This window comes from Erpetoichthys calabaricus, chromosome 1 (genome assembly GCF_900747795.2).
Source record: "Erpetoichthys calabaricus chromosome 1, fErpCal1.3, whole genome shotgun sequence".
Taxonomy (NCBI): Eukaryota; Metazoa; Chordata; class Cladistia; order Polypteriformes; family Polypteridae; genus Erpetoichthys; species Erpetoichthys calabaricus.
Genome location: NC_041394.2, coordinates 343079368 through 343095981, shown reverse-complemented (window position 1 = coordinate 343095981; position 16614 = coordinate 343079368). Strand labels below are relative to the sequence as shown.

The following is a 16614-nucleotide window of genomic DNA, read 5'->3' as shown; positions in this document are numbered from 1 at the left end:
CTTATTTTAAAACCTACATATATATGTTTGGTATCATTCTTTTCAGAATATATCAAACTTTAATGTGATGTTGTTTAGATTTTCAGATTCTTATTCCGTTTTTAAATTATAAACTAAAAAATATCAAGAACTCACGTACTGAGAGATGAGAATTTGTGCCAAGAGATTTAACCACGCCCGGGGCTGGAAATAAGAGACAAAGAGTATATGACAAAGACAGCTGCAGTACAGGCTTTTAAATGTTTGAAGTGCCACGCAAGATGCAGATCATGCGGCATGGCAGCAACAGCAAGCCAGCAGCTGATCAAGCAAAGAGGAGGTAAAATAAAAAAAAACTGTACTTGTTTCCCATTGAATCACTGTTTAAGAGGGGGCTTCAGAAGAGCAACTGCATGTCCTTGGGCAACGTTCAGCCTCCCTCTTAACAATGCGAGGGACAGAGACACGGAGTGGCTGGCACATAACACAGGCTACGGGGGTTGTTGAGAGAAGTGAGCAGGGGGCAAGCCCCCTAGTGTGTGTGTGTGTGTGTGTGTGTATGTATATGTATATATATATATATATATATATATATATATATATATAATAAATATATATATAGATACACGCACACAGAGAGAGAGAGAGAGAGAGAGAGATATGCTTCAAAGTTATAAAGGTTGTGCTTAAGACAGAATCTCATATACAACAATTATTGTCCTTGACTTGCCCCTCTCTACCAAGAAATTAAAGTAAGCAAGATCATTTTTTTTCTTAAAAATCCTTCCAGTGAATGAAATTCTATACCTCACTTCATTTTAGTAAAGTTGGTGGGATACAGTTTCTGCTGTTTTGAACCTGCAAATTTAGAAAGTTCCTGATTAAAGCTGACTAGAGGTTTTGAGGAGTTCTGTTAAAAATCTGGAAATCTCTGTTCAATAATAAAGACAACATAAAATTATATCCCAGATTTTTTTTTCTTTTTAATTAAAGGCAATCAAATCATTGTAATTCTTTTCATTACATAGCTTATCATTTATTAATTGAGCTAGTATAAAGCAGATGAAGTATAATAATTTTATAAGGTGCTTATTCTCTCATTAAACTCATCCTCCACCAATATTTCAATTGTCAACTCGGCAAAGGAAACAATGCTGCTCCACCTTCAACTTATTCTTATAAATGTATTATTTTTAATCAAGAATGAAATTAGAGAATTGCTGTTTAAAATCCAGTGAGTAAAATGAGAGAGTTATTCAATGTAAGCAATGATTCTGTGTTCTGTAAAAGTGCTACAGGATCTATAAGAACTACTAGAGCAAACCCTCAGAGTTGGTATGTACTCGGAGTACATTGTCACACACATGCAGGTGGGAGGCAGCTGAAGGGCTTATTTAATCATAAGTTGTCCGACCAGGGGGCAGAGGGGTGCACTGACTCTCTTTTTCAGTTCCCTACAGACCGTTTCTGGGAAATCCCACAATGTGCCGAAGCCCAGAAGAAGATACTTCCGGTCCTGGGCCCGAGGACGACATCACTTCCAGTCCCGAGGGTGACATCACTTCCTGTCAACTCTCCATAAAAGCCGCTCCCTTTCCGCTGGTGATCAGTTCCATCTTGGACTCGGTAGTAGGCATGTGCGATATACATCATTTACGATTATATCTTAATTGCTGTTTTAACGATGTGCGAGATCAAATTATCAAGTATGTAACTTGCTTTGCAAAAAAAAAAAGAAACACAGAGTTAATTCACTAATGCAACAGTATAGACCACTACACGTGTGCAAAGTGAGCTGCGTTGGCGTGCACGTCCAGCTAGCCGCAAGTTAGCATCGCTCGCTGCCTCAAAATGAGTGAGCAAACAGCGGCAGATGATAAAACAGCCTCGCCATCTACGTCGTCAGAGTTAATTGCCAGATGTGGTTCATTCTCACTCGCATGGCAGTGGTTTGGCTTTGAAAAGACTGATGATGCTCAAAAGATAGCAATCTGAAAACTATGCGGTAAATCGGTTGCCGTTAAACACAGCTCGACAACTAACTTGTTTCACCATTTGCAAACTAACCACCGCACAGAATATGAAGAATACGAAAAGCTTAAGGAGTCAACTGTCCAGCACAAGTCTAAAGTAACCAAGGTACAAGCACAAAAACACACTCAGCAAACTTTAGCGGACTCATTCTGCAAAAAAGTGCCTTATGACAAGAAAAGCAACAGATGGCATGACATAACAAACGCCGTCACCAATTACATTGCAAAAGATATGGTGCCAATTCAAGTGGTTGAAAGAGATGGTTTTAAACAACTTTTGAATACTTTCGACCCAAGGTACACACTGCCTGGCCGAAAATATTTTGGTCAAACAGCTCTGCCTAAGTTGTATGATTCATGTCGCCAAACTCTGACGCATAAACTACAAAAGGTTTCACATTTTGCCACAACAACGGATTTATGGTCAAGCCGAACATCCGAGCCATACCTCTCCCTGATGGTGCATTTCATTGACGAAAACTGGCAACTGCAAAGCTTCTGTTTGCAAACATCCTACTTCCCACAAGATCACACTAGCGACATCATTGCGCAAGGTCTGAAAGATGCGCTGGCATCATGGTCACTGCGAGAAGACCGCATGGTTTGCATGACAACAGACAGTGGGGCTAACATTATCAGTGCACTACAGATTAATAACTGGAAGAGGCTACCTTGTTTTGGGCATAGGCTTCATATTGCGATTGGTGGGTAATTTGGGGTTCCTCTATAAAATGCAGTTTAGGTTAAATTGATCTTATTTATTATGACGTTTAAAAATACAAAAAGACCTGATAAGCTATAAATGACAAAAAATATAATTCAATATAATTTCAAATAATACATTACATTATCTTGGAATTATCGTTATCGTCAAAGTCCCAGAAAACATCGAGATATTTTTTTTTCCAATATCGCACACCCTTACTCAGTAGTGTAAACTACCCTGTGTTATTTTCATAACTTTGGCAGCCTGGACTACAATATATGGGTGGCTGCCCCAAACCTTCTTGCGATGTATGGAGTCTCTTATTGTGACAACATTCTGATAATACATCAGTTACCTTAGGTACGCACTACACCGGGGTGGCCAGCTCTGATCCTGTGGGGCCACAGCGGCTGTAGATTTTTGTTCCAACCCACTTGCTTAATTAGAAGCCAATCCTCATCAATAACAGATCTTATTAAATTTCACGGCTTGTTAGTGTTTTAACTCTACCATGTCAGTTCATTCTTAAATCATAGATTTTCTTTCTCCTCTCTAATCACACATGCATCATTCTAAGTGATTTGAAGCCCCAAATGCATGAGTAACTTACAGTGGTTCACTTTCTCTTCAGTTTCTTTCCGAGTACTTAAACCAAATAGTAAATGATGAATACACATGGGTAGAAATGGAGACAAGCTAGATGTAGAACTGCTGGTTCCTTTGTCACTTCCATCTTATTGCTAATAAGGAGCAGTTAAAACAATTAATCTAGCTGTTAAAGACTAAAATAAGCAATTGAGGGTTCAGAATCTTAACAAGCGAGACCACTAAAATGAAACAGAAAATGTCACTTGATCAATAAGTGCTTCATCAGCATTGAATGATTTCTCATTAAGCAATAGGATCAGAACAAAAACCTGAAGACACTGCAGCCCTACAGGACCAACATTGCTCAGCCCTGATTTAAAGTGTCCGAGTAGTAAATGGCAAATAAATTAAATTATTAATAGCAAAAACTAATCACTCATTAAGAATACATCCATCCATCCATTGTCTCCCGCTTATCCGAGGTCGGGTCGCGGGGGCAGCAGCTTGAGCAGAGATGCCCAGACTTCCCTCTCCCCGGCCACTTCTTCTAGCTCTTCCGGGAGAATCCCAAGGCGTTCCCAGGCCAGTTGAGAGACATAGTCCCTCCAACATGTCCTGGGTCTTCCCCGGGGCCTCCTCCCGGTTAGACGTGCCCGGAACACCTCACCAGGGAGGTGTCCAGGAGGCATCCTGATCAGATGCCCGAGCCACCTCATCTGACTCCTCTCGATGCAGAGGAGCAGCGGCTCTACTCTGAGCCCCTCCCGGATGACTGAGCTTCTCACCCTATCTTTAAGGGAAAACCCAGACACCATGCGGAGGAAACTCATTTCAGCCGCTTGTATTCGCGATCTCGTTCTTTCGGTCACTACCCATAGCTCATGACCATAGGTGAGGGTAGGAACATAGATCGACTGGTAAATTGAGCTTTGCCTTGCGGCTCAGCTCCTTTTTCACCACGACAGACCGATGCAGCGCCCGCATTACTGCGGATGCCGCACCGATCCGCCTGTCGATCTCATGCTCCATTCTTCCCTCACTCGTGAACAAGACCCCGAGATACTTGAACTCCTCCACTTGGGGCAGGATCTCGCTACCAACCCTGAGAGGGCACTCCACCCTTTTCCGGCTGAGGACCATGGTCTCGGATTTGGAGGTGCTGATTCTCATCCCAGCCGCTTCACACTCGGCTGCGAACCGATCCAGAGAGAGCTGAAGATCACGGCCTGATGAAGCAAACAGGACAACATCATCTGCAAAAAGCAGTGACCCAATCCTGAGCCCACCAAACCGGACCCCCTCAACGCCCTGGCTGCGCCTAGAAATTCTGTCCATAAAAATTATGAACAGAATCGGTGACAAAGGGCAGCCCTGGCGGAGTCCAACTCTCACTGGAAACGGGTTCGACTTACTGCCGGCAATGCGGACCAGGCTCTGGCACCAATCGTACAGGGACCGAATAGCCCTTATCAAGGGGGCCGGTACCCCATACTCTCGGAGTACTCCCCACAGGATTCCCCGAGGGACACGGTCGAATGCCTTTTCCAAGTCCACAAAACACATGTAGACTGGTTGGGCAAACTCCCATGCACCCTCCAGGACCCTGCTAAGGGTGTAGAGCTGGTCCACTGTTCCGCGACCAGGACGAAAACCACACTGTTCCTCCTGAATCCGAGGCTCGCCTATCCAACGGACCCTCCTCTCCAGGACCCCTGAATAGACTTTTCCAGGGAGGCTGAAGAGTGTGATCCCTCTGTAGTTGGAACACACCCTCCGATCCCCTTTCTTAAAGAGGGGGACCACCACCCCGGTCTGCCAATCCAGAGGCACTGTCCCTGATGTCCATGCGATGTTGCAGAGGCGTGTCAACCAAGACAGTCCTACAACATCCAGAGCCTTGAGGAACTCCAGGCGTATCTCATCCACCCCCGGGGCCCTGCCACCAAGGAGTTTTTTGACCACCTCGGTGACCTCAGTCCCAGAGATGGGGGAGCCCACCTCTGAGTTCCCAGGCTCTGCTTCCTCATTGGAAGGCATGTTAATGGGATTGAGGAGGTCTTCGAAGTACTCCCCCCACCGACCCATAACATCCCGAGTTGAGGTCAGCAGTGCACCATTCCCACCATATACAGTGTTGACACTGCACTGCTTCCCCTTCCTGAGACGCCGGATGGTGGACCAGAATCTCCTCGAAGCCGTCCGAAAGTCGTTCTCCATGGCCTCCCCGAACTCCTCCCAAGCCCGAGTTTTTGCCTCAGCAACCACCAAAGAATTAAGAATACAGTTAGAACAAAAACCTGAAGCCAGGTAGAATGGAGGCTGTCAAAGATCGGAGTTGGCCACCACTGTACTATACAATTAGTTATAATATTAAATAAATGTAATACTTATAAAATTAGGCTTTCCCACAAGGATAACAATTTATGTACTTTAAAACACTGATGGATTAAATAATTCAACTACATTAACAAGTCTGTGATGCCACTGAAACAAACAGTTAGGGAAATCAATTAGTTGTGTTAAGGGCTTTCAACCTCTATTAATTTAAACTACATTTTAAAAACTATTAGTATCCAATGTTTTATTTTACACACACTTTGTATCAACATTAAGTCATATTCTCATAGATTGGTCTATATTAATCCCGATTGGAATATTTGGCTTAATTTGGCTCATTGAATGTGTAAAGAATTTAATAATAATAAAAATAATTTAAAAAGTATCCTGTGCATTGTGGAATAATAAAAATCTGAATCAATGTATTAAATAAAAGTTGAACAAATAATCTTGGGCTGAGGGCTTTTAACCCAGTCCAAGGGAGGGGAAGAAGATTTGGGGACTACGCCTTAGTGCAATGAATATTTGGGTAAACAAGTCTAAAGAAAACGCCTTGGTGATTATTATCTGTGTGTATTTGAGTGTATAAAAATATATATAAGAAAGTGTATATGTATATTGTATTTGCAAGTATAAGAGTTCTGTGTGTTAAATTATATGAAATGCATTGAGATTGTGATGAAGGAAAGTTAAGGATATTAAGTATTAGAGCCTAATTATATAAAATAGCCATAAGATTAATAAAAGAAATAAATAAAGGGTGGATCAGCTTTCTAGGGACCGCACCCTGTCCTAGTTAGCAAAAGCAGAAGTTCATTCCACTTCTAAGGAAAGGCTACTTGTAAAGGTGCAAAAATGAGATAACTATGTGTACGTGCTTAAAAGGAAATAAAAGCCGGTTTGGAAAACCGCAAAGGGCCTCCTGTGACGTGGATGCTGTCAGTGACAAACTGTCAGCATTCTGCAGCGGGTCTCTGCTCACCAAGAAAGATCAAGAAATAATAAAAGAAGTTGTTTGTTTGAATTTGTGTTTGTCTGCTGTTGTTTCGAACCTTCGACCACAGTTTTCTGGTGCCGTGACCCGGATCGGAGACGGACAGCTGACTCCTCGGGCTGGATCGTCCAAGAGGACCGGTAAGAGGACCGATTAACAGCTGAATCGGGAAGGACCAGCTCCGGAAAAAGTTAGGACTGGCCTGCCTCGGGCGCATCCTGTGTGGGGGGTCTCTGGCCTCCTCCGATCGAATGCGAAGGTCGAACCAACTGGGATTTCCCTAGCAGGACAATAACTTCTTGGTGAGTAGACCGAGGGAATCCGATTGAGTGAATGACCTAGCTCAGGGATTTGACCGGGTTTATGGAAAAGAAAATTGACCAATGAAATACTGTATCACTTAACAGATAGCAAACTGGAAAGCAGAGAATAATACTTGGGTCCCTCGGGGACAGTGTAAGGTGCTGAGAACGTTAGTAAGTTACTCCCTGTGAAGTGGAATAGAAAAGGGTGAGTGGCAAACTCCTAGATATAGAGGAAAGGGAGTGAGACGAGTAGAATATATATTGAGTATCTGGGAAAAACACTGTGTGGGAGGGCGAGTTTCTGTCTCCAATGTCTGGTCATATTCCTGCTCCTACGGGTTGATCTGTGGTGGACACCAAGAGCGGTTACCAGCTAGGAGGCACTTGATAAAGGGATCGGCATTAACCTGTCGAAAGGCCCGGACTCCGTGCTGAACAGACTGTCAGTCCGCTAAAGCCACGAAACCACAAGAGTGCTGATCCGGGAGCGGAAGGGACTGGAGACGGAACGTCGCGAGGGTTGATCTGTTCTTCTGATGTCCAGTGCTATTTAGTTATGAGAAAGCAAAATAGTAAACCGGTCAAGAAGGTTTCCTCAGGAAATCAAAAGTCTCTGTTGGAAGGACTATTTTTGGAAAATGCATCGGGCTCTAGTTCTCACTCGGGTCCGAAAGGAGGTTCACCCAGGAAACTGATAGAAAAGAAAACTGGGTTAGATTTTAAGAAAGCATGTAAAAACATGGAATAAACAAAGCGGTGGTAGATGGCCAGTTGAGGGAACTGGGGATATTTCAGAAATACAAGAAATAAGAAAAATTTTATGTAGAAACACTTAAGGATGTTGTAATAAGGGTCCTTACCGGATGGATATGTTTGATAGGTGGGAACTAGTGATAAAGGATAAAACCTTAGAGGCAGCCCAAAAGCGTAATGAATTGCTCACTGCTGAAATTAAGACCCGGAAAGAGAAGGAAGAAATGTTGTTAGCTTTACAAAAGACTAATATAGAAGCAGAGCCCAATCCCGAGCACAAAAGAAAGAAAACAGAAAAGAAGGACCCCCTATACCCCGTAATTTATTCACCCCACCTACCCCTTCACTTCCTGCCCCCACTGCACCCCAAGCACCCCAGGTAGCTGATGAACCATCCGGAGCAGGGTTCTTTGATGAACAATATCATTATGACTCATCCTCTCACTTAAATCCTGATGATGGTGATCCAGACTCCGGGTCCGGACATCAGTGTTCGGATCAATCCCCAATCTCCCAACGAACTAGAAGCCAGACTTCTCGACCAGCCCTGGCCTCTGGATTCACCTTCATCTCCCCAAAACCCCAAAAACCTCCCGGCCTGACATTCTCATGCCCCCTAATTGAGGTCCCTAATCCCCGTCATGACCACACCCAGGCTGCAGGGCCCAATAACCCCACTACTGTGATGATTCATCGTAATTGGAACATTCAAGAATTAAAAGATATGGTGTCCGAACTGCCCGACCCTAAGGGGGTTGGAGGGTTAAAATTTGTGGACTACCTCCAACAGCTAGATGATATGTACAAACCCAATGCTGCAGAGTGGACACAAGTGCTGCGACGAAAACTAGGTACCACATGGACAACTGTGAGTCGGGGGTTGAGGGATGGACAGCCTTGGGCTTGGGATCAAAGCCTTAACCGTGGTGGGGGCCAAGAAATCCAATTTGTATCCCAATGGGAAGCGCTGAAACAAACTATTGCAGAGAAATATAAGAAAGGCACAGACTGGTCCCTTATCTCAGCTGCCAAGCAAAAGAGAGACGAGACAGTCGATGAGTGGGCACACCGAATACAAGACCTTATGGCTAATCATTCAGGCTTAGAAAATGTTGATGATCGGACTCGCGCTGCCGTTCCCCCTTTTGTTTCGGGACTGAGAAATGACATTCAAAGCAAAGTCCGCACGTCCTGCATAGGCTGGGAAAGTGCTGCTTTTGAGGAAGTGAAACGTCATGCAGAGCATGCTGAGAAACAGACAAGGCTAAAAGAATCTGATACACAAACTAAGCTTCTTGCAGCACAACTACAATATTACACAGGGGGAACGAGCAGGGGCAGAGGGTTCCAAGGCCGTGGACGTGGCAACTTTTCCAGAGGACGAGGGCGTGGAAGGGGACGGGGGTTCCCGTCTTCCAACCCTGACAATCCCTTCACTCAGATGCCCAACCCTTTGGAGCAAACACCAGCGTCATATGCTTGTTACGGCTGCGGTGAATTTGGACACTTCAGACGGGACTGCCCAAGCAAGCGCCCCCCACCACCACCTCCTCCCCCTGAGCCTAATGACATTCCGTGGTCCTAGGAAATGACAGGAACCCCCAGCCATTCCTTTCAGTTTCCTCTGCTTACCCGTCATGCTGACACAGATCCTTTACTGACTTTGATAGTAAATGGCAAGGAAACTGTCTTTCTTGTGGACACGGGGGCCACATGCTCCACTTTGTCACTGCTGGAGGTCCCTGCCTCGAAGGACACTGTAAGAATTCTCACTGCTTCAGGACAGCCACACACTTTACTAGTTTCAAAACCTCTGAAAGTGCAACTCAGCATGGACAGCTCTTCATTAACTCATCGCTTCCTGTTAAATCATCTGTGCCCTGTCAATCTACTAGGAAGAGACCTCATGACTAAACTGTCAGTCTCAATCTCACTGACAGAACAAGGATTTTACTGCTCCACTCCTAAGCTCCTGTGCCAAATCTCCCCACACCCCAAACCCTCTTTTGCAGCCTGGACCCCAGACATCTCCCCACACACTCTTCTCCTTAAAGCCCTGCACTCTTTTCCCTCATGCCTTTATCCCCACTTACAGGTCCCCGACACCCTACACTGTACTGCCCAATATTTCCCCACTGAAGTAGACACACCTTGGTTAGAATCTTTTCTCTCTTCAGGTATTTGCCCCGAGACCCTTCATATTCCTTGCATTTTTATTTCATCTACTAAAGCTGCTGCTTCAGTACACCTCACATATTCACAAAGCATTTTCTATTTAGGGGGTTCAGTCCCCCATATGTCTTTGGCCAAATCTAACACCGTTCGATGGGTCGAACTTGGGGAATGGGTCGAGCAATGTCTAAATAGGACTGATTGGCTATACGTCGCTCCAGGCATTTTTGATACTCCAGACCATCTGATAACAAAAGTGTTAATCCAAATTGACCTGCCGGTCGTTCGTTCCCTCTGTCAACCATCTGTTTCTCTATGCTCTCTACAAACTGATTTTTTCCCATGGCTTTCTTCAATTCCTGACACCCTATGGTCTCAGGGAAAAAACGATTTTGGCAGGATCATAAATTGTGAACCTCTGGTTGTTTTTCCAAAATCATCCTTCCGTCCTCGCTGTGCGCAATATCCTCTTTCTCCCGAGGCCGAACTGGGAATTGCAGCTGTGCATAAAGAGCTTGTTGAAAAGGGGGCTATAATTCCTATCAAATATTCTCCTGTAAACTCTCCTATTCTACCAGTAAAGAAAGCTGATGGCTCTTGGCGCTTTGTCCAAGATCTCAGACAAGTTAATTCTGCTATTTTTCCTAGGGCACCGATTGTCCCTAATCCTTCCACTATACTTTCTACAATTCCTGCGACAGCTCGTTATTTCTCAGTAATTGACTTAGCAAATGCTTTCTTTTCTATTCCTGTACATCCTGATTCTCAGTTTTGGTTTGCTTTTACTTTTCAAAACCGCCGTTGGACATGGACCGTTATGCCACAAGGTTATACAGAGGCTCCTTGTGTATATGGCCAAGCGCTTGCTCAGAACCTGGAAGGCTTCTGGCCTGACAGGGAAAGTGCATTGATACAGTACGTCGACGATTTATTACTCTGTAGCGAAACAGAGAAAGCATGCACACAAGATACAGAATCACTGCTCAAGTATCTTGCTGAAAATGGGCACAAGGTCTCTAAGGCCAAACTGCAGTTAGTTCAGACCACTGTCAAGTACTTGGGTCATGACATCACGTGTGGTACCAGAGCTCTGTCAAAAGACCGCATAACCACCATCCAAAACTTGCCCAGACCGGTCACAAAACAACAGGTTATGTCTGTATTGGGCATTTTAGGTTATTGTTGACAATGGATTTTAAATTTCTCTGAAAGAGCACAGCCTTTACAAAATCTAGCTAACACTGCTGACCTTCCTCTTTCTGGTCGCATACAGTGGAATGAGCAGGCTGATAAGGCTCTTAGTGATTTAAAGAGCGCACTGATTTCTGCCCCAGCTTTGGGTCTCCCTGACTATTCTCGTCCATTCACTTTGTTCGTGGACGAAAAGGGGGGATACATGAATGCAGTTCTAACACAATTGCACGGGGACAAACAAAGGCCAATAGCCTATTTTTCGAAAAAATTGGATCCAGTGGCTACAGGATTTCCAACTTGTCTCAGAGCAGTAGCAGCCACAACAGAAGCTGTGCTAGCCAGTACAGATATAGTGCTCATGAGCCCCCTAACAGTAAAGGTGCCTCACGCCGTACACTCCATTTTAGTACAGGCTAAAACCTCACATCTCACTACTGCTAGGGCAATACACTATCAAAATGTACTCTGTACCCTGTCAAATGTCACAATTGAAAGGTGCACCACCTTAAATCCAGCTACTCTTCTTCCAACTGAAGAAGAGGGGGAGCCCCACAACTGTCATGACGAAATAACTAAAGTCTTAAAACCCAGACCAGACCTGCAGGAAACACCCTTAGAAATTGGGGAGATAATTTTTGTGGATGGATGTTCCTTACGATTGGAAAATGGAACACCCTCAACCAGCTATGCAGTGGTCAAAGGTGACCACCTGCTGGAAGCAAACCGAATTTCTTCAAGTTTTAGTGCACAAGCAGCTGAATTAATAGCTCTTACCCGAGCTTGTCAGTTGTCAGAAGGAAAAGTCATAACAATCTATACTGATTCCAGGTATGCCTTTGGAGTCTGCCATGATCATTGAGCATTATGGAAATTAAGGGGATTTAAGACCAGTACTGGCAAACCTATCCAACACCAAAAATTAGTAGAATCCCTCTTAGAAGCCATAACCAAACCATCAAAACTGTCAATAGTGAAATGCCAGGCCCATACTGGGAAACAGGACCCTGTCAGCAAAGGAAACGAATTAGCTGATCACTTTGCTAAACAGGCTGCTTATAATAACACACCAATCTCTTTATTTTTACAGAAAGATGACAAAGACCCTGATAATCAAATTATCTCTTTACAGAGCGCAGCCACGGACAGAGAAAAGAGAAAATGGTTCAAAGAAGGATCCCTCTCTAATGGGGTCTGGACCCATAAGCAAAATAACAAACCTTTCCTCCCAAAGGCTTCTTTTCCAGGTATGGCAAAAGTCGCACATGGCCTGGACCACGCTGGAAAGGATGCAATGGTTCAAGATGTCGAGAGACATTGGGAAGCTGTAGGCTTCTCTACATATGCAGAGCAATTCTGCAGACGCTGTGCATTATGTCAAAAATTTAATGTAGGAAAGGGTACCCAGGTAAGTCCCGCCGTCACACCTAACCCAATGGGTCCATTCGAACATCTCCAAATGGACTTCATTGAACTGACACCATCAAAAGGGTACCGATACTGTTTGGCAATTGTTGATGTGTTCTCCCGATGGGTGGAAGCTTTCCCTTCCAAACATGCAGATGCCAAAACTGTGGCAAAAGCCTTAATAAAAGAAATCATTCCAAGATGGGGAATACCACAAAAATTGCAGACTGATAATGGTAGTCATTTTGTGAACTCTGTAATAAATGAATTGACCACTTGGCTCCAGATAAATGTACATCATTACTGCAAGTACCATCCCCAAAGTGGAGGTATTGTAGAGAGGTGCAACGGCACCCTAAAATCTAAATTGGCAAAAATCTGTGAGCAGACAAATTTAACCTGGCCAGATGCTTTACCCCTGGCCTTGATGGGATTAAGAGGGAGGACACACCGACAATTAGGGCTGTCGCCATTCGAAATTCTGACCGGACGGCCCATGCCTGTTGGCATGGTCATTGGTAATGTCAATCTGCATACTGTGGACAATGATCTTCTCTCCAGTCTTACAGGTCTCCGAGCCTCCCTGAAGGAAGTCCACGAGCAGGTTAATCAGGCCTGGAGAACCAGTCCTCCATCAAAGGACTCCCTGATTCCTCTGGGAACCTGGATCCTGGTTAGAGATACTCGAAGGAAGCACTGGCATCAGCCTCGTTGGAGGGGACCATTCCAAGTGCTGCTATCTACACCACATGCAGTTAAGGTCGAAGGACTGCCTGCCTGGATACACGCCTCACATTGCAAGAAATGGCACTCTTGACTCTATTACTGATTCATCTCACCTTCCCGTTAACATCTACCCTGGTTACCTTGACTTTTCCCCTTGGAATCACCACCTCAATCCAGGTTGATTTTTGCTCCATCGTTGATTGTGGCTCTGGACGTCAAGTCCAATGGGTCTGGTCTGACAAATATGTTTGCGTGACAACCTCCATGATTAGAGGAGTTGGCCATTCAATGAGAGGTAGCTACTTGGGAGGGGGATATGTGGACGTCTCTGATGACTGGTGTAACCTGTGGACATTGGTATTTGCTAATACTGGAACCCATGATTGGGGTCACGAACCGTGGCAGTCCCTACATTATGGACTTAAGGCTTGTTTTTCTATAATTAAGGGCCATAATAATGACAAATGCTCAGAAAATGATTGCAATCCACTTATAATAACGCTGAAAAATCCTTCTTTTCATGATTCAGGTACATACGTGTTAGGAGCTCACGTCTCAGGCACCGATCCCCTCGGGCAGTTTAAGATTCAGGTAACCAAACCCCCTCCCCCTACAACTTCCAAAACTCCCTCTCTCGCTCTACCCCATACCCCTCCCATTGTTTCCCCTACCCCTCCTATTCAAATACCCCAGGAACCAATTACTTATCTAAATATCACCACCCTTTCCTCCACATTCTCCATAGAAACCGGATACGGTGACCAAAACCGATGGCTGCAGTGGGTCCTCTATTCTGCACGACAGGTAAATCAATCTGACTGTTATGCATGTGCCACTGCACGGCCTCACCTTGCCACTACCCCATTTCCCTTAACTGACCTCTCGGACCCCACTGGCTTTCCCTGTTTGCTTTACCTATTTACTACTGCTCTTCCTCCAACAGATCCCAAATGTAATACTTTAAATACCCTTTTTCCCCCAATTCAACCCATGACTCCCCCTATGTTCCGCCCCTATATTGGCAATTACATCTGTTTCACTCGATCCTCTCGTGATAAAAATGCCGTTGCTCTTGACTCCCCTCCTCCTCTTTGGTGCTCCCTCACTTATGATGTCTCTATTGATGCCTCCATCCCTCTTCCCAATAACATTTCCATTAGTTGGTTTATCTCCCACGTCACCGCCCGTGCTGATGTTTGGTGGATGTGCCGAAGATCTAAATTACTGGACATCCTCCCACCTGAATGGACTGGTACCTGTACCCCTATACAATTGGTCATGCCCTTTCGTCTCCTTCCTTTAAATGGCCAACAACTTCCATCCTCTCCCCATCCCCATCGTGTTCGCAGATCCTTAACATCATTTGCAAATTTCTCATTACATGGTCCAGGTGTGTATATTGACTCAATAGGTGTGCCTAGAGGTGTTCCTAACAAATTCAAAGCCAGAGATCAAGTAGCTGCTGGTTTTGAATCTCTTTTTCCCATAATCACCATAAATAAAAATGTGGATTGGATAAATTATTTGTATTACAACCAACAGCGTTTTCTAAATTTTACTAAAGAAGCTGTTGAAGGAATACATGAGCAATTAGATAAAACCTCTCTTATGACCTGGCAAAATCGCTTAGCACTAGATATGCTTCTAGCCGAAAAAGGTGGTGTGTGTGCTATGTTTGGAGATGCTTGCTGCACGTACATTCCAAATAACACTGCCCCTGATGGCTCCATCACCCGTGCCCTCGCTGGTCTGACTGCTCTCTCCCTGGAATTGGCTGAAAACTCAGGCATTGATACCCCTCTTGATGAGTGGTTTATATCCACATTTGGCTCTTGGGGCCAATGGTTCAAATCCATTTTTGTTTCCCTTTTAGTTGCTTTAGCTATTATTCTTTTGGTTTGCTGTTGTCTTATTCCATTAATTCGTCATTTTATCCAAAAGCTTTTTTCTGCCTCTATGACTAAAGCCTATTTCCTCCACACAGAACACATGAATCTTCTTTCCCAATCTAGATCATGTTCTCAGACCACTCTCGATCAAGATTGTTTGGTTTGAACTATTCTTTGTTCAAAAAGGGGGGAATGTGGAATAATAAAAATCTGAATCAATGTATTAAATAAAAGTTGAACAAATAATCTTGGGCTGAGGGCTTTTAACCCAGTCCAAGGGAGGGGAAGAAGATTTGGGGACTACGCCTTAGTGCAATGAATATTTGGGTAAACAAGTCTAAAGAAAACGCCTTGGTGATTATTATCTGTGTGTATTTGAGTGTATAAAAATATATATAAGAAAGTGTATATGTATATTGTATTTGCAAGTATAAGAGTTCTGTGTGTTAAATTATATGAAATGCATTGAGATTGTGATGAAGGAAAGTTAAGGATATTAAGCATTAGAGCCTAATTATATAAAATAGCCATAAGATTAATAAAAGAAATAAATAAAGGGTGGATCAGCTTTCTAGGGACCGCACCCTGTCCTAGTTAGCAAAAGCAGAAGTTCATTCCACTTCTAAGGAAAGGCTACTTGTAAAGGTGCAAAAATGAGATAACTATGTGTACGTGCTTAAAAGGAAATAAAAGCCGGTTTGGAAAACCGCAAAGGGCCTCCTGTGACGTGGATGCTGTCAGTGACAAACTGTCAGCATTCTGCAGCGGGTCTCTGCTCACCAAGAAAGATCAAGAAATAATAAAAGAAGTTGTTTGTTTGAATTTGTGTTTGTCTGCTGTTGTTTCGAACCTTCGACCACAGCATCACTGCTGCCACAAATACTATATTCATATTGCTTATCAAAAAGATTCAAAACACGTACACGTCTCGTGACTCAATAGGAATATTTCTTGTAAATCTTAAATCGGAAAAAAATGCCTATCCGATGAGCGGTTCTCTTTTCATTTAGTAGATTATTTTTAAAATACATTGGCTGCAGTTTCACTGAATTGTGTTGCTGTTACTGCTTTGCTATGTGAAATGAAAAAAGAAACAAAACCCAACGCGCTATTTCTGTCTAACACCCCTTAGCAAATCGATCTGGGGCCTCTTGGGGATAAATGGCATGGAATGAATATGAATCGGCAGCGATGTGTCTGAGTGCTTTGAAGGAGAAATGTAAGTCGACAACCTGAAGGGCAGGGAGCCGCAGATTAACGAAAAGAACTCGATTAGACATCGCGTAACTGACTGAGCAAATGAAAAGTATCTCATCCATAAAGTGTCAGACCCCAACTCGGATCACTTACCTTCTGCCTCTAGATGTTGTGCGAAAGCAGATCATTCAATCGCAAGTAAGAGCCCACCGTTTCGTTCACTGGCTCCGGTTTATTGTTCAAGTTTAGAAACACACAGTGCACGCCTGCAGTTCTAGTCGCAGTTGTTGACGTCACAGAGTTAACTCTTGCTGCCAGCCGAGTCTATGTCGCGCAT

The 16614-nt window shown here is 44.0% G+C and overlaps 1 protein-coding gene across 3 annotated transcripts in view; it reads right to left on the bottom strand.

Moving 5' to 3' along the window:
• Positions 1–16614, bottom strand: part of LOC114664931 (gastrula zinc finger protein XlCGF57.1-like) — a 607208-nt gene that overhangs the window by 328342 nt on the left and 262252 nt on the right. For 2 of the 3 annotated variants that reach the window (XR_007934567.1, XM_028819251.2), the window contains exon 1: positions 16431–16535. The exons of the other annotated variant lie outside the window; for it this stretch is intronic. Coding sequence is in view for 1 of the 2 variants with exons in the window: in XM_028819251.2 (XP_028675084.1) it covers positions 16431–16465 (35 nt within the window). In the remaining variant the exon portion in view is untranslated. Of the gene's footprint in view, positions 1–16430; positions 16536–16614 lie in introns of those variants that run through there. 3 annotated transcript variants of the gene reach the window in all.